Source organism: Argiope bruennichi, chromosome X1 (assembly GCF_947563725.1).
Source record: "Argiope bruennichi chromosome X1, qqArgBrue1.1, whole genome shotgun sequence".
Taxonomy (NCBI): Eukaryota; Metazoa; Arthropoda; class Arachnida; order Araneae; family Araneidae; genus Argiope; species Argiope bruennichi.
Window position 1 is genome coordinate 29,035,213 of NC_079162.1, and position 27,634 is coordinate 29,062,846.

Sequence of the window (27,634 nt, forward strand, 5' to 3'; positions counted from 1 at the left end):
CAATCCATCCGATCTTAATTAGACATTTAAAAAATTAAAATGAGAATCCTAGGATGTTAAAATCGTGCTATGCATCTTTATTTTGAAGCACTGCAACAAGAACGAAGGTTTCGTCGGGCCCTCAACTTCCGGTTGCTCACTGATGCCATCTTTCGCGTGTTAATGAACATGCGGACAATTGTTGAATTACTATGTTTAAAATATTATTGAAATTCTATAAAAAGTTTTATTCAATACCTGTATTTAATTGACTCGCAATTTGATTTTTGAAAGTTTATAGTGAATGTGTTTCGTATTAAGACATAATCAATTTACTTCCGTGGAAATGCCCATATCATCAATAAATTAAGTTGGCACTTTTTCAGAATTACCTTTGTTGTATCCAGTCATTTTAATGTTTAAATAGCTAGAGACGAATGTTATTTTTTTTTCACTGCCTTTTCAGTAATACCAAATACAGTACGATCTGTAATATTATGGGGTATGTTAACGGACACTTTTAACGCAGTAACGACAGCTAGGTAACATGTTCCAGATGATCCGTTACCTTCTCACTGCTTTCAGTTTATGGTTTGTGTTCACGTTCAGGAAAAAAAAAAAAGATGTGTGAAGTTCTATGTGTTTAAAATTCTTTCAGGAGTGATTCCTGAGTCTATTTCAAGTGAAAAAAAATAATTTGCTCTAAATAATTTGTGGAATATTTTAATTAACATGTTTTTCTGTAATTTACTGAAATGTTTATTCGATTCTAAAGAATTTTTGAACAGATGAGGACGTGTCGTACGAATATTTTATGCAGTTGGTGTGTCCTGAGGTAATAATTTTTGAAAACTTATTATACATTCGAATATCTAAAAAAAAAAAAAAAATCAAGTTTAAATAGTAATATTGAAACATCTGATTTTTAGCAAGATGTTCATCTTTTATTATTCTTAAGGCAATAAGTATTTTGTTATCTTCGTAAGTGAAATTTTGTCAGTGAATATATTTTGAATTTCTGGTAAAATATTGTCTTAATTAAGTTGCTGGACTCATGAATTTATCCGTTTTCGGAATTGATTATCTTTCTTTTCAGATAAAAAAATTTTTTTAACAGGAAAACCAATAAAACCATTGCATCTACTTGTAGATTCATCTAAGTAAGAAGCAGATAGCAAAGTGATTAAGTCTTTAGAAATACTTTTTAAATTATTTGCTTATTTTTCCTTATGGGTATTATTCATTTTCTGAGATTCAGCAATGATTTTTATGATCATCTAAATTTTTTAAAAATTGTATGGATTTTAAGAGAACTGTTTTAAAATCAGAATTTTTAAAGTTAATTTGATTAAGGATATAAATATAAAAATAATTTCATATTTCTGTCTATACATTATATACTATTCTGTTTTCCTATCTTTTTAAAGCATATTTAGAATTATTTCTTTTAGTTATTTTTTATTCTTAAGGCAAGAGAGAGATTACATAGGCCTTTCCAAAATTAAATAAGGGAATGATGATACTATAAGAGGGAATGATGTAGAGAGGAACTTAATGAAGAAATATTCCTCGGAAATTGCTAAGAAGAAAATATATTAGATTTGTTTTTTAATTGTTATGTATTTTCTACCATTTTTATACCAGAAATATGTTTATGCATGCAGGTCATTCCATGTCAACTCACCTCACCATTTCTGATTTGCTTGGAATTTGGTACAGGTATACTACTGGTATAGACTTGGGAAAAATATGAAATTTAATTGAGATTGTCAAGTCATTTTTGAATTGCAAATCTGTCAAGTTCTCATAAATAGGGCTTAAATACCAAATTACAATTTTTGCAATTGTTGTAGAAACTTTCCTAATGGAGCTAGAGGCCCTGGGATCAGTGCTATTTTACAAAATTTTTTATGCTCTTTATTATGATTTGCAGCACTATATAAGTTCAGATAGGAAAAAATTTCATGAAATCTAATTAAAAATTTTAAAATAGTTTGCATTGTTGTAAATCATATGACAAAATATAAATTTGGGTTGGTAATGACTTCATTGTTGAAAAAAAGCTTCTTTTCTATTAATTCAACTTTGAATTAATACAGTTATGCTAATATTGACATTTTTATGAAAATAAACATGAACACTGATATAAAGATTCCTTTAATATATCTAAAAAATACTATTAAATAATAGGATGTGATTATCATTTATAGTTTGAAAAAGCTTTATTTGATTGATCTTGCATCACTGTCAAGAAAAATATACGTTTTTCCCAATAGGAGTCAAAGGATTTTCTTTTGCTAGAACATTCTTATCTGAGATCCTCAGAATATCAGCATTTTGATAAGAGAAGGATGGGGATGGCTCAGATGAGTGAAGAAAAATTACCTTTACTTCATTAGGTTCTCCATTTTTCTCTAAAAAATATCCAAGCTACTAGTTTCATAGTCAACATTGATGTAGCCTGAAATGTCTGTTAGTGTAAGTTTGTCAGGAGATTTTGACACATCCTTTTCAAAAGCTTATGAACCAAAGAAATTGTTTATCTAATATTTTAGATGCATATATAGGAATGATTGCATGTTATGCCACTGTTCCTTTAATAGACAGTGTTTGATTCAAGTAATATTTCAAAATACATTCTGATACTACATAGTCTTTTTGAGTTGAATATGAAATGTTTGTATTGATAATGTTCTGAACCACCCATTCAAAAAGTTGCAGTAGCATTTGAATTTGGTTTTCACACAGTCTTTGCAAACTGGCATGAGCTGCTAGTCTTTTAGCAGAACCCCAACTCTATTGCAAGGTCCTTTACCATGCGCTGTGACTAAACAGTGTCACTCTACTTCCACTTTAAAATCTTGATAAAAACAAAGGTTTAAGAAATTTGTATTGGACAGCAGACTCATCTGAAGAATAAAATATCTTTTTTTGGGAGGGAGGGCGAGGAAGATTTTGAGATTTGGCTGTCAAAGGCACAAGTTTCTTTTGAAAGGTATATATAGCAACTCTATTGTGTTCTAAAGAATAAAAAATTATTATGTAATTAACATGTTGACTTCCCCCCCCCCCATATTTCAAATATATAACCAAAGGATGGATTATAACCTGCTGGCTTGTTCAGTGGTTACTCTGTGTTTCATCTTGTAAGATTATGCTGTAATTTTCTTAAACATCGCAGATGACAATGAACTCTGATTCTTTCATATTTCATTTTGTATAGTTAAGGAAATATCTCTCCTGCTTGGTAATGAAATTATGTTGAACTAAAGAGGACAACCAGCTGCAGGGGAAAAAAATCAATAAATTCTTCTGAATCCTTTTTTGAAATCTGTAGTTACAATGGTCATCTGTAACCCTGTTGTGGAATTGTGTTTTTTCATTTGAATTTTCAGCAAAGGATTTTGTCATAATTTTCCATATTTTAGTTCTATCTAGACAGTAAGTACATTTTCCAATGTTGCAATTAATAGATGATGGATTACAGAGTATTTTGTAAGATACTGCATGTAATTTTACATTTCACCATTTGTTACAATATTCAATTTAGTATTTTCTATCATTAGTTTCGTGTTTTGGTGATTAATGCACCCACAGAGTGTGGGCCACTTTGACCAGCTAACTCGCAATATGTTGGTTTCAATTCAGTAAATTTAGAGAAACTTTCTTTTATACTGATAAAAAAAGAAATTTTTATATGTTTCTTTAAGTTTACAAAGTGCCAGTTTTTTTGAAATTTTTTTTTTACTTCCATTTGCTCCAGCAACTATTGTAGAGTTTTTAATACTTGGTATTGTCCTAATTTCATCATGCTCATAAAATGAACATGCACTTCCAACTGCCTCTATTAGTAAGCTTTTCCCTAGTTTCAAATTTGGACCTTCTAAAAAGCATTTTCTTTAAAAATGATTTTAGATTGCCTAATTACATAGTTTAGTGCATGAAATTTACTCATTATCTTTTTAATGCTCCAATTTTTCAGGTAAACATGCGAGAATTATTAATTTTTTCTCTTACTTCTACAACTTGAAAGCTTACTTTTCAGACTTTTAACAATTTCTCAGTGTCATATCACTTTCTTTTGAAGAAATTAGCAGCAACATCAAAAGTTTTTTTTTATAGTTTAAGAAATTCTTTTTACTTTCAATGTGCCATAATTCTTACATTTCAATTTTGTTTTAGCAATGGGAGACTTTGCTAACTGCTCAAGAGATATATGAAGTGACTGATTAACTGCCAAATTTGTTGTAAATTCTGTATATTATCCAAGATTTTTTGTGAATAAGATTGCCTATCTTCAGCATTTTTCATCATGTGGAGACTGCATTTTTAATACAGTAATTTCCTTCATGCATTTATCAGACATTTCTGAGCCATTGATTATTTAGGGATACTATTCAGCCATCCATGCTATGACACTTCTCAACTTTTTCCTGTTACTAATAGAAGTGATTGGTTTTCTTTAATGGATTTACAAAATTGAATTGTCAAGTATATTAGTTTCCATATTTGTGAAAGACATACATACTAAGTGAAACTATCAATCACTTATTAAAAAAATTAATGAGTAACAGTGAACTTGATTTTAAAAAATATTTTTACATTCTTGTAATTGATTTTAACTTACTTTAAAATTTCCAATAACATTTTCATTTAATAAAGCCCACAAATGATAACAGCATCAATTTTAAATAATAAATCTCAAAATGCTATCACATTAATTTATTAGATACAGTCAATTAAGATTATATCCACTCAGGAATGACTGTACTCACTAATCTTGTTACAACCAGTTTAATATCTCTAACATAAAGGGCTGTTCTTGCAGATTAATGTAAAATTTAATTATTTTTTCATTTTTCACTATCCCATTAAAATATCTTATTTATTATGAATTATACATCCTAATTAGGATTGTTGTATTTATTTAATCAATGTATGATTTAAATTTCATTAAAATCATTATTTCATAAAAAGAAGATCCAATTTTCATTTTTTTTTTAACACTGAAGCCATTGTCATCACAAATTCATATTTCCCCCTGTGATTTATAATAATTCAAACTATTTATAGAATTCATATCAAAATTTTGAAATTTTTACTTTTTGAAAAAATTTGAATTAAATTTTTAAATTAGAGAATTTTTTTCTTATTTGAGCCTATATAGTGTTGCCTATCATAGGAAAGAGAATGCAGAATGTTATAAAATGATACCTACACCAAACTTTTAACCAAATTAAGAAAGTTTGTATAGCTATTTAAATAAAATGTTTTCCCTATTTTAGCACCATTTATGAGAGATTTAGAGCTCTGTAATTCATAAATGATTTGACATATCTAAGTAAAATTTCATATTTTTATCTATAGTCTGTAGCAATAATATACCTGTGCCAAATTTCAAGAAAATCCGAGTTGGTGAGGATAAAAATGTTTTTTTTTCTGTGCAGAATTTTCATGTAAAATGACCTATGCTTATAAAAAATCATCTTTATGCATTGATACATTTCTTTTATTGCATTTTCCTGATTGAATGTTTGTTAAAAAATTTGTTCTGTATGCTTGTAATTAAAAATCGGTTCTGTTTTTATACTTCTAAATATCAGTTTTCTTTTGAATATTTAGAGGTATTTAGAGTCACAATGGAAATTATGCCATCTAAATTTCGTTCACCACCTCCTAAACCTCCACGTCGTCGTCATTCTGATCAGCTTAGCATTTCTCCCTCAGGTACAATTTTGATGAAATTTAAAAGTATTTGTAAAAGTTTTAGTACTATAATATGTAATATATATATTGCTATTTGCTTGATTTATGCTAATTTGTAATATTGGTAGAATTGAGTATTATTCATTAAACTTTATTTACATTTTAGTTACTTTGCATTCTGTTCTGTGATAATGAAGTTCAGTACTGTATAACTAACTGAATGCAAACACTGGAGAATAAAAATGACTGTCAGTTTGGTTAATTTTGAATCAAATTTTTAAAATAAAAAAAAAACAATGAAATTTGAAATAAGCAAAATGATGGTACACAATAGTTTTGTGACATTTATTGGAACTGATATATGTAATATATATGATATATTACATATGTCATAATAAACTGATATATGTACTTGAAATTTTATCATTTCAATATCCTGAGATTACCTCACTAAGGGGCGAGATGAGCACATTTCCGAAGTTCTTCATTCTTTTACCTTGATTTCCACCCCATTAGATATTTTTCATTCTCTGCATATATATAAATATATATTCATGTGTATGTGAGTTTTGTGTCGTTTTTGGTCATACTATTTTATTTTAACTCAGAATTGCATATTGATTGCTTTTATGGCTAGTTCAAGTGTCAAAATAAATAATGTCAAAACAGCTTGAAAAATATTTTTTAAAATATCATTAAATATGACTAAGATTATCTACTGCTGTTAATATCAAAATGTTATCAAAAAATTCAATAACAAATATAAAGTGTTTTAACCTAAAAAATTATTATTTTGTGAAAAATTGAATTACCAAATCTTAAGAGCAGAAATCTTCCATTTATTCATCATAATTTAAACTTTAGACCTCTTGCAGTATATAAAAATTGCTCTAAAGTATTTTATTGTGAATTATTATCTTTGTCAACAATATTACAATCAGCAGTTTTTATGCCTCCTAAATCTACATGCATTTGAATTCACCTTATTGTTAAATGCACACATCTTCTCCTTCCTTCTTTCTTCTCACCCTTATTTTGACTAAATAAACATATCCTGACACATGTACAAAAGTACAGAGGGTGTTAGAATCTGAGAGTTAATATTACTTTTACCCTTTTTTTTTTTATATATTATAGCTTCTTTATATTTTAGATTAAATTATGCAGTTCATTTTTAAGAACATTTTTACCACAACAGCATAGGTGTAAGATGTTAAGGAATAATTTCTGTTATTCATGGTCTCTTTGGGACCTGTTGCCTCTTGGGCCATTCATCATATGAACTCTTTTCCATGAAGGTGCTTGCGATTATTTTAAATTTGTGTATCATCTGAATTTGCTATATTTATTTAAGGTAAATAATGTTTTTTTTTTTTTTTTTTTTTTCTTTAGGTACTTATCCATCCAGCAGAAAAAAACACTATGATGAAAACAAACTGTGCTCAAAAGAGACTCAACGAAAAATTGGAAATAGCATTGGGTGTGGATCGCTGCCCACAAATTGGGTTCCCGATTTTTCAACAGAAACTAAAAATGAACATTCAGTGTTCTCAAAAAGATCATCTCTAAGTTCAACTCATTTGAAAAATGCTTGCATGAATTTACAAATATGTTCTAGCACTCTTACAAGCAAGGATAGCAATTGTTTAAATGATACAATGATGGAAGTTGATTGTAAAAATAAAGAACATTTTGAGCGTATTCAAAAGAAGGAATTACCTTATTTGGGACAGTTAACAAGAAGTGGCATTTTTTCTACAAAATATAGTTCCAGAGATTTTTTTGATTTTTTGTGTAATGATATACAACGTACCAGTGATGTTCATGATATGCTAAGTGACTCGCCTGAACATAAATCAAATCCAAAATATGACCACAGACGTCATCATAGTGATCCTTTACTTTCTTATCCTGAGGGATCGTGCTCAAAAAATAGCTTGGAAATATATGTTACTAAAAGTCATTCTGTTTTAGAAAACTTATCTTTAGGTAATCAGAATCATTTATGTAATTCTTTTAATGCTTCTTTTGAATTAAAAGATACTCAAAATTTACATGAAGAAATAAAGAACTTAAAGGAAGTTAATAATAAGGTATGTATTTGAATGAATTATGTTCACTTTTGTTTGGGGGGAAAAAAAGTTTTATTTCAAGTATTTTAGTGTTGGAGATATAAATATAACTCCATCTTTTTTTAGTTAAAAAAGGTAATATGTTTATCATAAAAATGAAATTTATTCAAAATATTTCCCTTCAGAAACTGCAACATTTATCCATTTTTTTGAGCAACAAATGAATTTTGCATAAAAAAAAGTCTAGATGCAATTGTTATCTAGACAATTTTTGATATTTACATAAGAATTGAAATTTCTCTACAGAATGGACACTCTGCATGGAGCAAAACAAAAAATGCTTTGAAGGGTCATCATTTGGTGACTATAGCAAGTGAGGCAATATATCCCAGCAAAATTATTATAGAATTTCTTTCAATGATCTGGAAATATGTAGGTGAGGATTGTCTTTTTGGGAAAACAACCTTGTAATACTCTGGACATTTCATCGATGCTTCATACAAATTGATCAGCTGTTGTTTATATCATTAATAATTGTTGGTTTCAACAAACAATGCTTCTAAATCAGTATCTTGTATTTTTTTTTATTTTTTTTTACTACCTTCTTTGTCATATGTATTGAAATTGTCGAAAACTATCATTGCAAGTTGTGTGTGCTGCACCATATTAATTTAAAATATCCAAAACTGATGCATTTCTGGTACAGTTTCCTTTCTAATAAAATAATACATCATAATTACCCACAAATATTGGTTGTTTGGCACAAAACTCTGCATGATTTCTTAGCTATAAAGATATATACATATTTTAATTATTAACGAGAGGTCATATGCTAATTAAATGAAGGTTGTCAAAAAAACTTTTTTGATTTATTTGTAAGCAAGCAGTATTGCTATTGCCATCTATTAAAAATGGATGGAGTCATATTTATGCACCCAATATAATGTTATAATAGAGTAATTTTAGTTCCGGCTTTGACAATCCTTCCCTTCAACAGTCTTCATGTTCAGAATTGTGATAAATTATTTCTAATTCATTTTGAAAAAATCCTTTGTTATAAATGCTAAGTAAATCTATCTTAAATGACAGTTTCTGAAATATGGTTTTGTTCAAATTTTTAATACCTATAAAATTTACTTGTTTTACTTTTTATATGTAGTAGCCTATTCTTATGAATATTATAGTAATTATTTTCCCCATAATACAATAAAATATATTAAAAAATTGTGTGATTGCTTTTTCTATCACCGCATTGTATTAAATGAAAATGTATACCAGTTTTAATATTTAAACTTTCAGTATCTGTGCTGAGGTATTTATTATTGCCATTTTTAGAAGATTAAATTTTTTTTCTCTAGTTACAGCATAGTCTGCTGATATTATTTTCTCTCTTTTATAAATAAAGCTTGTCTTAAGAAATATAGACAAAGAGCTTTCTTTTCTATTTAGTCATAAATTGTTTTAAATGGATCTAATAATTTTATATGTTCTTTTACTGATTTAAGGATGAGCCAAATTCTAAATTTTTTTGTAGGAAAAATTTCTTTCAATTTAAAATTTGACCTTACTTTCAGATGCATTTTGCCTTATGGATTATAATAGCTTCATTTTTCAATTATTAGTGAATATTTGTGGCTGAATTGCTATTAGGTAATTTTACCATTTACCAACTTTATTTAATGACTGTTCGAATCAATGAATGAAGATTTCTTTAAAGCAAGATTAGTATTAGCTTCTTTGCATATAATGACATACTAGACTTGTGAATTGAATATCAGAATTTTTGATATTTAAAGCTGTTATAAAGTTAAAGTATTGAAGCATTTTATTAAATTAAAAGGGGTTAATTAATTAAAGGGGGTTAATGAATTGGTTACATTAATTGTATTCTTATCTTGTTTATCTTTATAATGATTCTTTATACTAGTGTGATTAATTATATTTTTCTTAATTTTCAACTTTTAAATCAACAAGGGCTAATAGAAAAAGGATATCTTGAATATAATAGTCATTTTTAGGTAACATTTTACTTAAGAAGAGAACATATTATTTTTATTTTGAAATACTAAGAAAAAGAGTGGGAATTAGCATAATTTCCCCCTTATCCTCCAAATGATTAAGATCTTGTTAAATAAAGTATTGAGAAAAAATATTCATTAGAAATATGTTGATGTATTCATTAATAAATTTATTATTCATCAATGCAAAGATAAAAAATAAGCAACATCTGTATTGCTTCTTAAAAAATACATAATTAGACCCATAAAAATTTGTTTTAATTATATATATAAACTTATGAATCTCAGCTATCATACCTTAATCATTATTTTATGCTTTTGATTATGTATTTATTGTAATATTTTTATTTCTGAATTGCCTATTTGCAAAGTTGTTTTGTAATGAATATTGAATTTCTCTTCATTTGTGTAGTTATGGCAACACCTTTGTTCTACTCAAGCTTGCCTAGAAAAACTTACTAAAAATGCTGAAGAAAATGTGAATTCATTATCTGTTTCCGGTAATTATAAATTATTTTATTTATACTTAAAAAACTTATGTGATTCAAATATAGATAATTTAAATGGAATATCTTACTTGAATGTGTAGAATTTCTTTCCAAATACCAATTCCAAATATACTTATATTATTTTATTAAATTTAAATAACTTACTCATTTTGAAATTATATCTTCTAATGAGAGATACTGGATTTTTAATTTACTACATTTAATATATGGGTAAGATATTAAAACATTAAGAATTGAAAAGCCTGTTACAATGGTACTTTATTGTAAATTAAATACAAGTATTAACTGCTGTTTAAAACATTGTCACTTTTCATTATATTTAGAATATTTATTGTTCAAATCAGTACATTTGCTTGACACAAATTTACGTAGTTATTCTGTATATTTTTGCAGGAAAGGTTAAAGAAATGTACATTTCATTTTATATTATTTTATTAAATACCAATCCACTCATAACTAAAAAAAAAAAAAAAAATGCCTTATGTTTTAGCGATATAAATAAATTTTGGACTTTTTGTGAAATTTTATTTATAAAAGTCAAGTTTTGAATATTCCGTTATTTTTTCTGTTATTTTTATTATTTATATGTAGTAGAATATTTATGTAGTAGTATTAGTTATTTATATGTAGTTTTTATTATTTATATGTACTACTATAGAATCATATTGAGGAAAATACAGTCTCAATGAAAAGCCATAATGCAGTTTAATTCTATAAGCTTCAAGTTTATCTTATGCAAAGTTATTCTTCAGATATTATTATTAATGAATCTGAATTATAAATCGTCGGATTGAAACATAGCAAAGCTTCTCTGATGAGATTTCCTCAGTGAAAAAAGAAGGTATTGGAAATTTTTGATTGCTTGATAAATAAAAATCTGTGTTGAAAGTGAAACTAGAAGCCAAACAATTTTCTATGCAACAGGTTAAGCGAGTCAAAATTGCAGCTGTTTGCATTCTGAGAGGTGTGGGGAAACCTATGCCTCTCAGAATTTAAAGTTTAAACTTAAGTGCTTTCAAAGAGAATTAATTTTAAATATGCTTATGATTTGATTTTACTGCATTATATTTATCTGTATTAAAATTTCAGTGTAATTTTACATATTTTCTATAAAAATACTTTTTTAAAAGTACATTTTTAAGTGCTAAAGTTTAAATTTTAAGTTTTTTATTTTTATTTTCATTTCTAATAACCATATAATTCCTATTTCATGATTTTCCATTTCTAAAATCAATTTTATGTAAACAACTATTTTATTTTCTAGATCTCCTGTCTAGCTTGTACAGTTCACAAAAAGCTAGAGATTGTGCAATGGAAGATAGGATGAGAATTATATTAGAAGAAAGAGATGCTGCTATTCAGGAATTAGAAAATATGGTTCAAATTATAGCTAGGTAGTGTAAATATAGTATCTTTATTTACTGATTGTAAAATTTTTAAAACAGCCTGTTTTCCAAAATTATTTCACATTTCATTTTCACCAACATCTGGCTCTGAATTATTTGAAAAACATAGCTTTCATTATTATTTTGTTTATTTATTGTTTTTTGTAAGACGTCAAGGTCAGGCAAGTGCAGCTGTGATGTGTGCATGCAATATTGTTGGAGATGGGCTGTAATGGTCATAAATGTTGTTCTGAATATTCTATTTTGTGCATGTTTTTGTGCTTTAATTAATGAGTGTCACTTGTGATCTTCTGTACAAATACTTTATAATGTAGACTAAAAGTAAAAGAGTTGTTGAAATATTGATGAGATGAACTTCACAGACAATCAAATCTTTAATGCTGAGATGATTCAATAGAATAGATTAAATGTTTTTAAAGCAGCCCTGAAATATAATGAAAAGCAAAAAGAAGATGTAAGCAAAGACATTAGTCTTTTTATATGGCAATATACTGTAACTAAAAAATATGGATCTCTCCCAAAACAAATTTTATCATGTAATTGTAAAAAACAATTATTTTAATTTTATTATTTTTTTAGTTTCATTTTAAATCTTTTAAAATAATTAGTAAAGTTATCTAGGTAAGTTGTATTTTGGTTCTATAATTTTTATTTTTAAATAAGCATATTCTAGGAATATATTACAGTACACAAGGAAGTAGTTTAATACTTTTTATTATGTAGTGAATATTTATGAAATAAGTGTTCTTTGTATTTTTTTTCTCCAATATTCCAACATTGACAATCCCTTTAATACAAATGTTGAGCTTTAATTAGTTATATTGTAAATTGTGATTGATTGTTTCTTACTTTAGAATTTAATTTGTAGTATTTTGTCAGTTACAGCCAGTTTTAACTGATTGAATCAGTTAGGCATTTTAGAATTTGTGTTTAATACTTGTCCATAAAAGGCTTCACAGTTTTTCCCCAGTGAGTATACATAAATAAAACACATTGTTTGTTGATAGTTCAAGCATGTTTCCCAAATTAAACTAAAAATTGTTATACTAATTTCCTTACAATTTAATATTATGACTTTTATATAAAATTAATTCAATCCAAAAATTTTATTTACTGCCCCTCCCCCCTCCTTTTCCAGTCCTTTTCTCCTAAGGACTTTATCCGTTCTCTATGTAATTCAGTTTCATCATTTTGTTTTACTGTAACTGAATTTTAAGCTTACATCGCTCTTTTTTTTCTTTTTGGAACTTAATCTGACTGATTTCAAAACTTTCAATAATTTCTTGTGTTCTGATATGGTATGCCTTCATTAATTTTCTGTTAGTTTTAATTTATACTGTTTTATTTATTTAGGAGTTTTAAAGATGGTGCAATAGAAAATGAAGAAAAATTTTCAGATAAGGTAGGTTACTTTTTTAATTGCGATATAGCTTTCTCTAATTTATGGAATTTTTCAATTTATCCATTGTTTTGTTTATGTTCTATTCCTAAGTTTCATAAAAGTGCTGCCTTACTTGTCTTGTAATTAAGAAAAATAAAAGTAATATTAATATTTTGTTTTGAATTCTCTTTCATTCTTATTTATCAGATGAAAAATAAAAATTCTTAGTATCTAAAAATAATTATTTCCTTACTTTTTTATCGCTTTATTACCTATTTGCAGTTTGCTGCATAATATAGAAACAGGGAAAATACATGAATTAATATGCATATATGTTTTGTCTATTTCTTACTGAATTATTTATATGTTCTTTCTATTTCTTACTTATTTATGCTGTTCGAAAGTTTAATTTAAATCAAAAACTTAAATTAACTTACCTATTAGTTCAAATAACTAAACATATATTATTATAATTTTGTAGGTACTTAATTCATGTGTTATTGTAGATTTTATAAGTGGCATCAAGCATTTCTTATGTAAAATTCAAATTTTTTACTATTGAGATTTATTTTTAAAATGTTGATTTCTGTAATTCTCCCCCTTCACTATTTCATGATAGGCTGCTGTTGTCTTGTGGCAATATCTCAGCTTTGTAACAGAAGGACTTTGTATCCTGCTTTCAGAGATTATTTGCTGTATATATGTTTGTTGCATGTTGCAGTCATTTCGAATCAGGTGTATTCTTGCTAATGTGTGGTGTGGAAATTTGTGGGGGGGGGCATACTCAAGCGGTTTTTTGTTATCTGATTATAGTTCAAAATTTTGAGGTCTGTTCTAAAGTAGGCATCCTATAGTTTGAAGAAGAATATTAATGCAGCTGAATTAAACTCATTTCATTATTTTTTTGTGTAAATTTGTATAAGGAATGTGAAAACCTTTTTATTTAATCTTTTTGAAATCATGATAATTGTAAAGGGACTGATTTCCACAATTGCAGACTTGCAATTTAAAGATAACATTTTAATGCTGTTTCAGAGTTTATTTTTGTTATTGGCAAATCACAACAAAATATTACTGTAGAATATCAGCAATTTGCATTTGAGTATATTTAGACATACCTCTGTTTTCAGAGTAAAATTGAGTTCAAACAATTTAACTAATAATCAGGTGTTTTCATTAATTTTATCAACAACATATGGGCAGATAAATTTAAAAATTTTGTTCATACCAGTTGTTTAATCATTGTAATTTGTAACTTTTTTTACTTCATGAACATTTAAATAATTCTGTAAGAGAAATTGTTTGTGCAGAAATGCAATACATATGCAATTTTAATCGGAAGTTTAATTAAAAACTAAATAGAATTTCAACTTTTTAAACTTAATTTCCATCATAACATCAAAATATATTATCTAACAAAATTTTTTACATCAACTTAAAGGCTTAAAAAATAAACTTTTTAATGATATCAGTTTTGTTTTAATAAATATATTTTTCCCCATAAGTTTTAATAATTTTTAAAAAAATTGCTTTGGACTCATTGTTTTTAAATGTTTTTTATTACAATAAAATTCAAAGGAATATCATTGCTTCAACAAATCTTCGATTTAACTACTGTTAACATTTTTTTAAAAAGTACTTTCTTTAGGTTTGAAAACTTTTAAACAATTCATTGAAATAAGATTCTTCACTTGATGAATGTTAAATTTTGAGCAGTGAGATATATTATTTTACGCTTGCTTCAAAAATATTTTTATATATATAAAATATGACTTCTGACATTTTCACTTTGCATCTAATTATAGAGCAGGCCCCTTTATTTTTTTTTCTCCATGAATTTTTTTCTGCAACTTTTTAAAACCATGAATCGTTAAATCCTTTTCATTTCTTTGTAAGATATTTAATCATACTTTTGTATTTTGTAAAAGCTAATGATTTTTTATTTGTATATAAGTTAAAAATGTAGAATTGTATTAAATTTTGAAATTGTTAAATATTGAAGAAAGCCCTTTGCTTTGAAACTTCAGAAGTAGAAAGCAATACTTTTGTGTAGTGTGAACATTTCTAAGCACTGTTATTGTTTTATTGAAAAATTTGATCTAAAAATATTCACTTAGACAGTTAGAATTCAATTGGAGCATGGAATTGTTCTATCATCAATTTCGGGGCTGTTTTGCCAAAGTGTACAATGATAACTATCAAGGAATGTTTTAACTCTTTGTTTTTAACATTAAATTTTCTAGATTGTCTAAATATGACGAATTAAGACAAGAGAAAACTTACACTTCTCATCCTGTCCATGTCGAATCTTATTTTTTGCTACTACATAAAAATTAGATAAGCTCATTTACTCCCAGTCATGATGTCTATGAACTTAAAGTTGGAACAGTTATATATGGAATGCTTGTTTCAATTCAAGGAGTTTCAAATTATGAAGATTCATTATTTTTTGTAATGCATTCCCTAATTTTTGATTCATTTTTGACGTAAACATGATAAAAAAAAACTTCTACATCAGGAATGATGCATCCATTCAAATGAGCTGATAACTTGTTAATTTTAAGAAATGTTGAATGAGGTCACAGGTTAATATTATTAATCTCTTAAAAATTGACTGAGTACAAAATGTTATTATCACAATATTATCTTAAAGTTTTTTTCTTACCAAACCATTGAGACAATAGAATATGTTGTGGAAATACAGAAATAAATATAAAAATTTAAAAAATGTCTATTTTGTAAAAAGCTTTGCATTATAAAACAAATATCATCTTCTGCTTAGTAATTAGTGCTTAATTTTCTTGGACTCAGATGCTTAAAAAGTACTTAATTTTAGTAGCAATTTTTTTGTTTAACACACCCTATTTAATCCCAAATGCTTCTCTATGTATTTCTCTTTCTGTTTATCTAAGTATTCTTTGTATTTGTATGGTTGTGATATAGAAATAATTTCAAAAATTTGCCATTCTGTTGTCCTTAAGAATTTTATGAGAAAATGTAAAACTTAGCATATTCCTTGAGTCTATTCATCTTGAGGAATATTCACCTTGTATTTCTCTGGCTGCAAATAAATTTGCTAAATAAACTACATTGGGATCTCTTCCTTCCCCCATACTTACTGTTGCTAAAATTTTAGTGCTGTGTGTAACAGGTTTCAAAGATGATGTAAAATTAAAATTCAAGTTTTATTTTGGATCTTACATGTACACCTTGCATCAATATCAGATTTGTTTTGTAAAATATATTTTAAGTGTATAAAATATAATTTAATTAATGCATTGAAAATTTATGTATTTATTTAGGAAATCAAGGATCTGCTGAAAGAAATTGAAGTAACATATAATCCAGCTAAGCTTTTACAACAGCAACGTTTGCTTTTAACGTATTTATATCGCTCTAAGGAGTTAAAACAAGATTATATGATGCACGAGTTGAAACTTGCAGTTTCTGAAAATAATCATTTGAAAGAGAAGGTATTTTTAAGTGCACTAACCATGTACTTTCATATTCTAATGTTTTTTGTTTCTTTTTGCCTTTCCATGTATGATAACCATTATTCTGATAACTGAATTGCATGATAGTATTATGTATTGATTACTTAAAATAAGATGTTTTTAAAAAATGAATATTTGCAATGTTTGGCATTATAATCAAAATGTAGGGCTGTTGCTTTTTTTGTAAAAAAATTCAAATTTAATCAATTAAAAAACCATTATATAGCAAATAAAAATGTTTATCATGTTGTAAAATAATTTATAAAGTTTATAAAAGTTTCTGATTTAAAAAAAATTCAGCAACAACAGTTCAGGCGAACAGATGGCCAGATTATGTGCATTGAAAAGTATATGCGAGTTCGTAAATATGTATTATAGCTTTATTATTATTATAGCTTTATTTTTCATTAACAGCTTTATTATTATAATTGAAAATTTGAAATATGAATAAGAAATTGAGTAATATTTTATCACGTGTGCATGTATATATAATATTTTATATTTTCAATAGATGAAATATTTAGAAGAAGAATTAAAGAGTATGAAAATTTGTAATGAGCTTTGGAATGCTGATAATAAGCATTGGGAAAACAATTTACTGGTAAAAACTGTTTAATAATTTTATTTCTTCAAATAATTTTCTTGTACTTAAAATCGTAAAATATATATTCCATTATATATTTTTCTCATATTTAGATTGTAATTACCACTTCACAATATGATTGATCAATATAGTTTGAGATTTTATGTTTCATTTATATTAATAAAACTTATCAATGTTAAGTTATTTTGAAATTAAAACACTATTGAAGTAGAACAAATATTAGGTAAAATTACTGCATTGGTGTTTAAACTGTTTTGAGAATGTACTTGAAGCAATTATAATGAAATATTATTACTGAAATTTGCAAAAAATTATGTTCTCTACGTAAATTTGAATTCACATGCTTTATATTTTATTCTTCTTTTGAAAAAGAACCAAACCCTTTAACAAAATAAAGCTTCCCTTATCCTGTTATATTGATAGTAAATTTACCTTTTTAATGTGCAATAGCAACTTAACCACTATTTATTGGAAAGAAGTGACCACCCTTATCAGTATTTTACCCTCATCATGACATTAGACTCACTTTTGAATATTTAATCTCTACATCACTGTGGTAGATCCATGCTTCCTCGCTTGTTATAATTTAAAATATCAGAAATATGCCTAGTTAAAATATTGCAGCATTTCTTCATTACACTGCATTTTTTGGTTTCTCTTGAATAATATCTGGCATTTTTCTAATTCATATGTTTGTGTTCATAATTTATGATAAAAACTATGATTCATTTATTGCAATTTACATTATTTATAATTGAAAAAAACAGTTAAGGGGAATAAATTACTTTTGAATTTCCTTTTTGAACTATTTGTGCTTGTCTTCATGCCATACTTTTAAAAACCAAAGGGGAAAAGTGTGCAAATAACCAAAAAATTTCTCTTAAAATTAATTTTGTTGAAAATGTGATTAGAAAAATGATGATATATTTTCTTGATATATTTTCATGTTTTTAAAACATACTAAACCCTACAAGAATTTATGCTTCATTAATATATTTAATTTTAACTGTACTTCAAAACTTTTTTTACACCTAAAAAATTTACATGATTTTACAACTAAGCTGAATCAATGCATGCAGTTAATAAAATTTAAAAAGAATAATGGAGAAAATGTATAATGTAGTTTAATATATTGGAAAGGTTTTATGATAATTATACAAGAATGCATTGAAAAACCATTACATGCAAGAAGCAAAAATTAATTTTATTAGTAAAAGGATTCCTCTTAAAAGGACAGGAAATTCTAGCTGCACCACATGGTCTGTATGTCAACATGTAAAATAATCTAAAAGAAGTTTATGGTAATATGCATAAATTAATGTTCTGTAAAGGCCCCATATAAACACACCTTCTTCCTTGCTCATTTTCAGTAATTTCCAGTTAAAGGGGAGGATTAGAAATTCATTTCAGGAAGGGACTCAAGTGTTATTATATGATTGTGGTCAAATTGTGGACACATATTGATATTTGGATATTTTTCAAATTTCAATGTCAATAAAAAAAAAAAAAAAAAAATACTAAGTAACAAATATCTGTTTAAAGGAAACTTAATGCTGAACTTAAAGTGAAAGTGAAATATTTATATTAAAAAGTAAATTATGTGTTGAAAATGAAACTTATGGTGAATAATGTGTAAATTGCTATTACAATACTCTGTTCATTGTATATTCTTAATTTTTTAATTTGGTACAGTAACATATCGTAGATCTCACCAATACTTGCAGTTTTCTTTTCTTTATTTAGTAACACTAAATGCAATTATTGCTTTAATGCTGGTTTTTTTTAATTTGATGGATGTTTCATTTATACAAATTTGCAAATGGCTAAACAAATGTTCAGTGGGGCTCTAGTTGGGACTGTTTTCTATTTATTTTATTAATTCTATGTCATTCTCTGTGAATTGCCATTTGCATATCAGAACTGTGTGGCAAGAGTCTAAATTTTGTTGATAAAGAAATAATACATTATCTGGAAATAGATCAATGATGAAAGATATGCGTATTGGTCTTAGGGTGCTGTCAGTGTACTTTCTAGAGTTTAATGTGGCATCTATACTATGAAGCTAACATCTGTTGGCATATTTGTAGGATTCTTTATTGTTTCTTTAATGTAGTCCATCCTCTTCTACATCCTGACATCTAGTATATTTCGTTCTTCCTCATTCAATTATTGACATTTTAGTTTCATCACTCTAGATAATTTTTTTCCTCCTGAACCTCTGTCCATTCAAAGATTTTTTTTCTGTGCCTTTTGTTCAAAAATGTTTTTTTTCCCCTTTCTCTCTCTGGGGATTTTCCTTTCAGTTGAAGCTTGAATTATCTCTTCTGTATCATTCTGGGCTGGGAAAAACACCATTTTCATTCAGTTTGCACCATATAATCGTATTTGTTATCCTTCTGTATACAATGCACATTCTTTATATTTTCTTATCAACTGTTGTTTTACATTTCCTACTTAGGTTTGTATAAGTTGTTTCCTAATAATGTAAACATGATTTAGAATTTCCTGACGTAATCGCATTCTAACAATTTCTTTCAGAATTTTTGCATAAGTAAGGTAATTCTTGAGTAATAAAGCTATCCAAGCTTTTCATAAGGCACATGTCACCATTTTCTCTAGGAAACCTTTTTTTTTTTTTTTTTTTTTTCAAAATTTCTTTTAATGCTATACAACTAAATACTTAATACATTAGTAAAAACTGTAGTTCAATAACAGTAATGTCAAGAAACTTTTTTAATTTGCCAAATGTTAAAATTTAAATCCCTGCTTCAATTTCTTTGGTCTACAAAACACTTGCTACTCTTGATAATTATTGTAGTCAGCTTTTTCATTTTCTTGTATCTGCATTTCTTCATCAGACTAAAATTAGCACAATTCTCTGTGTAATTCAAATATTCCATTTCTGGTTTTGTTTCGAATATAGCATTAATTTTTCAAAAATTGATATATATTTCATTGTTGTGTAACATTTTTTGTTACTATTCAATTTTGAAAACATGAAAATTTCTAAAAGTATTTGCAATTTTGATCTCTGCTTTAATTTTCAGATGCTCACTCATTTAAATATTAAAGTATAATAGCCAGAGAATTCCAAGAAAATAACCTTCAACTTTCAATATAGCTCATATTCTAGTATAGTTTTAAGCTGACCGTTGGTAACATTGGTAGAAGTGGTCATGGTTCAATTCAGTAAGAGTTTTCTTCATTTGTTAATTTACAAATATTTTTATTAAAACATTAATCTTTCTTTTCTATAGATTAATCACTCATTTACATAATATTTAATCCATAATTAAAATTTAATTTCTAAACAGAATAATAATTTTAAATATAACTTTAATAGTGATAAATAACAACCATAGTTATATCCTAAACAATTAATGATGCTATGCATGTTCATTATAATACTTTTGAGATTTGAAGAGAAACAAATTTGCCACTACCTATGTAGTCAATATTTTTATAAGTGTTCTCTGTCCCTTGCGTGGTTTTTACCAATTCCATAAATTTGGAGAAAAAAAATCATCATTTTATTCTAATAATTTAAAAATACTTGTGGCTATTTAGTTTTTTTTTTAATCATCATTAACCTCTTAATTGTTTTGCCTTTTTTTAAAAATTATCTTTTCAGACATCGCCTTCCATTTCAGAAATGTTCTGTCTCACTGATTTGTTTAAAAATCTATGGAATACTTGAGGCATTTCAGGAATAGATGTAATTTTTTATATTGAATCATAATGTCATTGGATTATTTAATTTCAGCTAAGTTTTGAATGTTTAATATCTGTTTATGTTTTGAGAAGAGATAATTCAATGGCCATATGATGCACAAACATAACAATTAAGGGATTAAAGTTTTTTTATTATTTACTCATTTAAGAAACAATTTGTACTTTTAATTTATATATCATATGAATGAGGGATTACTTTATTTATCAGAAAGATTAATATCTTAAGGAAAAATATTTGTAAATTTTTAAATACCATGCTAGAATGAACCCTAACTACATGGTTGGCCCACTCTTGCTGCATTACAACTAAACAGTAGTATTATTTTACTAGTATTTAAACTATATAAAAATTTAAAAAGTTATTTTCTTGTAATTGGCTCTTTATTCCATTTTAATAAGGGAGCATTCTGAAGTTAAGTTACTACTACTACTACTAATAATAATTATTATTATATGCCAAATTTCATTCCAAACTGAATCCCTCAATCAATATCCCCCCCCCCCTTGTATGTTTTGGACTCTTTCAAAGCAATGACAGAATTAGCTGCTTCTGGAACCCTTATTTAACATAGTGTAATAAAATTAAGCTTTTGATTGTTAAATTTGTATAACTTCCTTCACTGATTTTTCTATGCTATCTATTAAAAAGCTGTGTAAGGATAATTTTTGTAGGATCACTATTGGTTCTTTTAATACTAAAATTTTGCTTCCTATTTAATTTAATTCTTCTATAATAATTACATTTATTTAATATTTATTTAAAAATAAAAAAAATAGATTAATATAACTTGCATCAGAATTCAGTGCCTTTTACAAAAATTTTGTTTGTTAGTTGCCCCAAATTAAAATACTGAAAGAGCTGAATTTCTGTTTTGTTGTTCTAAAAATCATTGTATATTTTAGATTAATTACTATCCTGCTTTTTTTTTTTGTATTTATAAGACTGAAAATACTAATAGCATTGAACTTGATTCATAATTAATTACATTATCAATTTAAAGTCAGTCTATTTTAGAAGTTTGCTACTTTTTAAATATCATTGAGCCGATCCTTGTGCAGATGCTAGTAACGTTTCATTAAAAACATTTTAAATGAAGATAGTCTTTATTGTATGATTGAATACTTAACAGCATGAATATAGCATCAATAATTTGCTCATATACGTTTTGCCATAATGTGAAAATATTTACAATATCTAATAAAATCGTTGATCTTGTGGCCAAAAAAAAGAAAAAAGAAAAAAAACTTTTATTACTCATGGCAGTTATTTATTTTATTATATGGCAGTCATTCCCCTCCCCCCACAGTTTTATTTTTCTTATAATGAGAAATTGCTTTTTAAAATATTCTTGTAGCCTTCCAAAAAATTCTGTCCATTTTTTAAAAATCTATAATATTTACAACCATCCCCTTTTTCATTTTGTGAAGCGCCTTCAGTGAGTGAAAGTATTACTACAACTGGTGAATATTAGTACGAAATATCAAAAATTAGAAATTTTAATTTATAATTTTATTATTTGATTATGTAACTCATCTGAAAATAGAAAATCCACATGGCATTCATTTGTTCAGTTTTTAATCACTTTTTTTTTTTTTTTTTTTTTTTTTTTTGCAATTTTTGTAAATATAAATTCAAAACAGTAGAAATTTTTTGAGTAAAAAATTCTTTTATTTACAATTTTTTAATGTAAAATATATTTGCAAATAGGTTGAAAGTAGGAGCTATTTTAAAATGAATGAAAAATGGTAATATGTTTTTTAATTGTTTACAAATGAGTATTGTTATTTTTATAAATATGATTTAAAAAAGTTTAATAAAGTTTTGGTTTAATAAAGTTTAATGGTTTATATGGTTTAATAAAGTTTAATGGTTTATATGGTTTAATAAAGTTTAATGGTTTATATGGTTTAATAAAGTTTAAAAATATAATTATTAAAATTCTATTAACATTTGATACTGGTAGGCATTCAGTTTCCCATGGAAATTTGATGTATTTATTTGACTATGTAACATTTTTCAGCATGTTTCAACAATAACTAAATAAATACAATAAATTTAAAGATTTTTTTTGTTGTTGTTTCAGAATATTTTATGTCAAGTTATTCAACAAAGGGATATTGCTCTTTCTAAGGCTAATAATGCTCAAAACTTGGAACATGCCCATGGCAGGTGCTGATTTTATATAAATTTGATTTATATTTTCTTTAAAATTTATATTTCAGTTTTGTGTTGAATTATTCATTTTCAAAATTAATGATATTGTAAATGAATCAGGCTTTACTTGACTATTCATATTATGTTTTAAAGTAATAAATTAAGTTCTAAAAATTTTAAAATATTGTATTATTGTTGGAGAGATTTAACTATACAAAATTTCATTTTTACAAACATGAAACAAGTTAAATAAAAAGGTGTGTGAACACAATTGTCTTTTCAGTGGTTTAAAATGATAAAAGTTTCTGGCATGCTTATATGAAATTTGATATAGATATACTTGTTTTTTGTTATTTCTTTTTGTTTTGAGGAAAAAATATAACTTTAAATGTGTGCATGTTTTTTTGTGACTGAAAGAATAATTAAAAATTATTTAGCAACTAAAAGCTCTGGGATTTTTTAATTTTTTTAAAAAATGCAATATGAAAATACTTGATGTTCAGAATATTTTTTTGTGTGTGTGTTTGTGGGGGGTGTATTAAATTTGAGTATATTATTTTTCACCAAAAATAATAGTAGTAAATTCCACCTGGTTTTTTTTTTATTATTATTTTCTGCCTGAAAATTACTCTCAAATATTTTTTCTTACTAAACTGTATCACAATACTTCTCTCAGCAAAGCAGATACTGTGTTTAAATATTTCCCCCCTGTTTTTGATATTGTGGATTGTCTTAACTGTATAAGATAATATGTTTCAATTTTATTTATGGAATTTTACATATTTTCTTGAATGTTTCTCTTATCAGTTTTGAAATATTATATGCTATTCCTAAAAAAAAAAAAAACTTACCTTTATATAGAATTTGTGTTTAAAATGTTAGTGTATTAAAGTTTTTTTAATTAATCTAAAAGTATTAAATCAATATTTTCCCCCAGGCTAAATTATGAAAGTTCTCGAATTATGGAACCACAGATTGATGATAAAGAATCTCTTCAGAAAAAAAGTGGTAACATAATCAGCAGTGTTAAAAGAAATCTTGAATCTTCACATTCTGATGAATACAAATATGATGAGATGTCCATTGAAACCTTGTCTGATGATGAAATTAGATTGCTAAAAGGTGAAATTTTGGTTTTAAATAAAGCTTTAGAAATGGAAATAGAAAAAAGAGAAAATGCAGAAGAAAAGTGTTTAAGGTATGTAATTGTATACCAGCTCTTGCAAGATTCTCTGTAGTAATACCCTTTTGATGAGTAAATTTTTAAGCCAACATTTTTTTTATTGTGCATTTTATATAAGTTAAAAAATTTAATACAAGTTATTAAATTTCAAAATCAATTAAATCAAAAATGTTTAACCATACATAAAATTTAATTCCATAAAGCTATACTTCATTTGGCTTATTTCATGCAAAATTTTGGAAATAAATTTAGCACTTCTATATAATATAAGACAGAAAATGGAAATATAATAAGTTTTAAATATATAGTTTTGTTTCTGGGAAATACATCAGATTTTGAGGTAACAGACATAGCATAAGATATTCTGTCAATATATAATCAGGTATGATAAGAAAAACAAAAAAACAAAAAAAAAACTATTTTAAAAACTAGTGATCTTGTCAATAGTCAATAAATCTTATTGCATTAACATTACTAAGCACAAATTATATAAAAAAATTATGTTCCTCTAATTGTTATGCCTTATTTAGTATTTTTTTAATTGAACTTTTTTCTCAGTAAGAGAGCCACTAACTATATAAACTAGTCACCAATTTTATGAAATTAATATTCATTTAGTTGGATTAAAGAGTAATCTCTTATATTAAAGAAGACATTAATTATATTATTCACCTTTTTAAATTTCATTGTGCATTTAATCATTTCTCAAGTATTTTTTGCACCTTTTCTAAATTAATCAGTACTACAAATTATGTTAATTTTAAAAACAGATATCTTAAAATATCTGTTTATAATGTCACAACATTTATTGAAAATTTTAGCAAGTTTGTTATTGTTGTGAGAGACTAGTAGTTAACAGCTTTTAAAAACAAGTATTTGTCTTCATACTCATGCCATAAATTTACTTCTATATATTCTGTTACTTTAGTTGGGTAGTTGTAAAACCATTAGTAATAAATTAAGCCATATCTAGCCTAATCATAATAAATTAGCCATATTTCATTCATGTTTTTTCCCCACCAATTTTTAATACAAAACATCTTATTTTTAAAATAATGATGCTTTAAAATCGCAAATATTAGTACAATTGGCCTAAGCATTAGCAAGTGCACTGAGATAATTTAAATTGATTGCTTAAAAATATGGAATTGTAATTAAATCCACACAATCCATTATTAATTAACTCTTTATAATCTATTTCTGTTATTCTGATGTAAGAAAAATACTGACCAAATAGTGATAAGTTGTTACAGATTTAGAATAGTCTTTAATTTAGTGGTTAAAAAAGTATCCACTATTAGAGTGGATTCCTTGAGAGTGAACAGTCAATTTTTTTAAGGATTCATAACTTTTTGCATCAATGCTCAGGATATTCTATAATTTTCATGATTGTGTTTACATTTTTAATCATATTTCAGAGGCTGCAATATTTTTGTTGAATGCTTATTACCTGGATTAAAAATTGTACTTTCAAGATGATAATCCCTAAGATTTTGTATGAATTTAAGATTCATTTAATTTATCTTCTACCGCATTTATTGCTGTAGAAGATAATCTGATGGAGTTGTTTTGTAAAAGTTCATAAAAAAGTTAGCTAATGGAATAACTGAGTTTAAATATCAATAAAAGATTAATATCTGTTCATAGTTTTAAAGTTCAGAGAATTTTAACCACATTTGCTTTTAATACAGGTTTGCTTTTCAGATACTGTTGCAATCCACATTTTTGTTAGTTACTGTTGTAAAGGATGGTCTAATCGGTTTGAAACTCTTTGGTTTGGGAAATGTGTAATGATCAACTGACTTTCGCATTCCACTATTTATTATATTAACATTTGTTTAATAAATCTTTATATAACAAAAAGTTTTATAAAATGTAAAAAGTACATGGAAGTTTTGCATAGAGCACCTTAGAAGAATTAGATTCACCAAGGATGCCAAGAATTGGAAACGTTTGAAATTCATTGCTTTAGGACTTAAATATACAAAAAGATTAAATACATAAGAAAAATCCAAATATTTGTTAAAATGGATGTCAGAAATTTGAGGGCTCAGACAGTAAAATTACATATTTTATCATTTACCTATGAAAAATAATCTAATCTTTTTTCAATGTACATTTTTGTATAAAATTATAACATTAAAATGTATAATTTAAAGATAGTTGTGAAATTTGGATCAATTATGTTTATTTTGTTGTCGAATTTCATTTATCTTTACCTTAATGAGAGCACTGGTTAAGATGTTTCTTTTAAGTTTCATCTCAATTATGGATTTCAAATATTAAAATCATTTTCAGTAGACATGTAGATATAGGTGATGGACAAAATAATAGAAAAACTGTAAAGAAACACAAATAAATTTATTAATATATATGACTACCCTTAGTAAGTGTATCATCTAATTACATTGAGGAATTGAATTTTATAAATTCTGAATGATGTTTAAAGGGATATTAAACCATTTTTTGGGAAAGATTCCTTAAAGATGATAAAATAGGATTCTCCTCCAAAAGACACTACTCTGACTCAATGATATTGAGGTCAGGAGGCAGGAACAATCAAAGAATATGCAATTTTCGTTTCATGCTTTGTGACAGAGTCATGCTTTGGCAGGTCTAGCTGTAGGGATTAGGCAATTCTTGGAATATTGCATCTCCATTTAAAATGTTTGTATCATAAGGTACAAATGGTTGGTTGAAATACTTTCTCTTTTTCTACTAACTTTTCTAGGGAAATACTGAATTATGGGGAAAAAACAACATGCCTTAAACTTTGTACTACATGAATCAAATCTTTAGAAGTATTTGTAGGATACACAAAGCATGGAGATTGTAAAAACAACAATTTAATGATATTCAAAGATGATACCTCTGAAGCATGTAGATATTTTTTTCTCAGTTCGTTTTTTTTTTTTTTTTTTTTTTTTTCTTTTCTAAGGTATGCCTCCTCATTGTCATTTTCACACAATCTATTATGGCGAACTTGTATTCACAAAAACCCATAGCACATACTGTCTTCTTTCAAGTTCTAAAAATTATTAGTTTAATCAGACTATTAATCTGTATTGTATATTAAATTTATTGTATTGGTATTCCTACATAGTTATATTTTATGCTTTGTTGATTTTGTGCTTAAAATATTTATCCTATAAACACTTTTTTTATTGATATTTTAATGTACTTTTATAGATTAGAAAGGCTTGTTAGTGTGCTTCAAAGGAAGGTGAATGGCCAGAATGTTGGAATTTCTGTGTAGCACATCATGAACTGTTAAACCTAGTCATCAATTTTTGTAGTATAACTAGTCTTTTCAAAACTTTCTAATATCTATCTGCATATATGTATACTTGTACATTATCATCTATTGCAATTAAAAATTATATTTTATTTTTTAA

The 27,634-nt window shown here is 26.2% G+C and overlaps 1 protein-coding gene across 1 annotated transcript; it reads left to right on the forward strand.

Moving 5' to 3' along the window:
* Nucleotides 1–440: 440 nt before the first annotated feature.
* Nucleotides 441–27,634, forward strand: LOC129959091 (uncharacterized). Its single transcript, XM_056071901.1, has 11 exons — nt 441–814; nt 5,602–5,706; nt 7,078–7,778; nt 10,188–10,275; nt 11,549–11,678; nt 13,044–13,092; nt 16,374–16,544; nt 17,077–17,166; nt 22,986–23,071; nt 23,994–24,254; nt 27,429–27,634. Exons 2-11 carry the CDS (start codon nt 5,619–5,621, stop codon nt 27,493–27,495), a joined length of 1,731 nt encoding a protein of 576 aa, XP_055927876.1. The 5' UTR covers nt 441–814; nt 5,602–5,618; the 3' UTR covers nt 27,496–27,634.

Excerpts from the sequence above, each read along its gene's own strand:
- LOC129959091 (XM_056071901.1), top strand. The coding sequence starts at position 5,619 with ATGGAAATTATGCCATCTAAATTTCGTTCACCACCTCCTAAACCTCCA. Across the intron at positions 10,276-11,548 it reads GAATTCATTATCTGTTTCCG|ATCTCCTGTCTAGCTTGTAC; the intron begins GTAATTATAAAT and ends TTTATTTTCTAG. Across the intron at positions 23,072-23,993 it reads TTGGAACATGCCCATGGCAG|GCTAAATTATGAAAGTTCTC; the intron begins GTGCTGATTTTA and ends ATTTTCCCCCAG.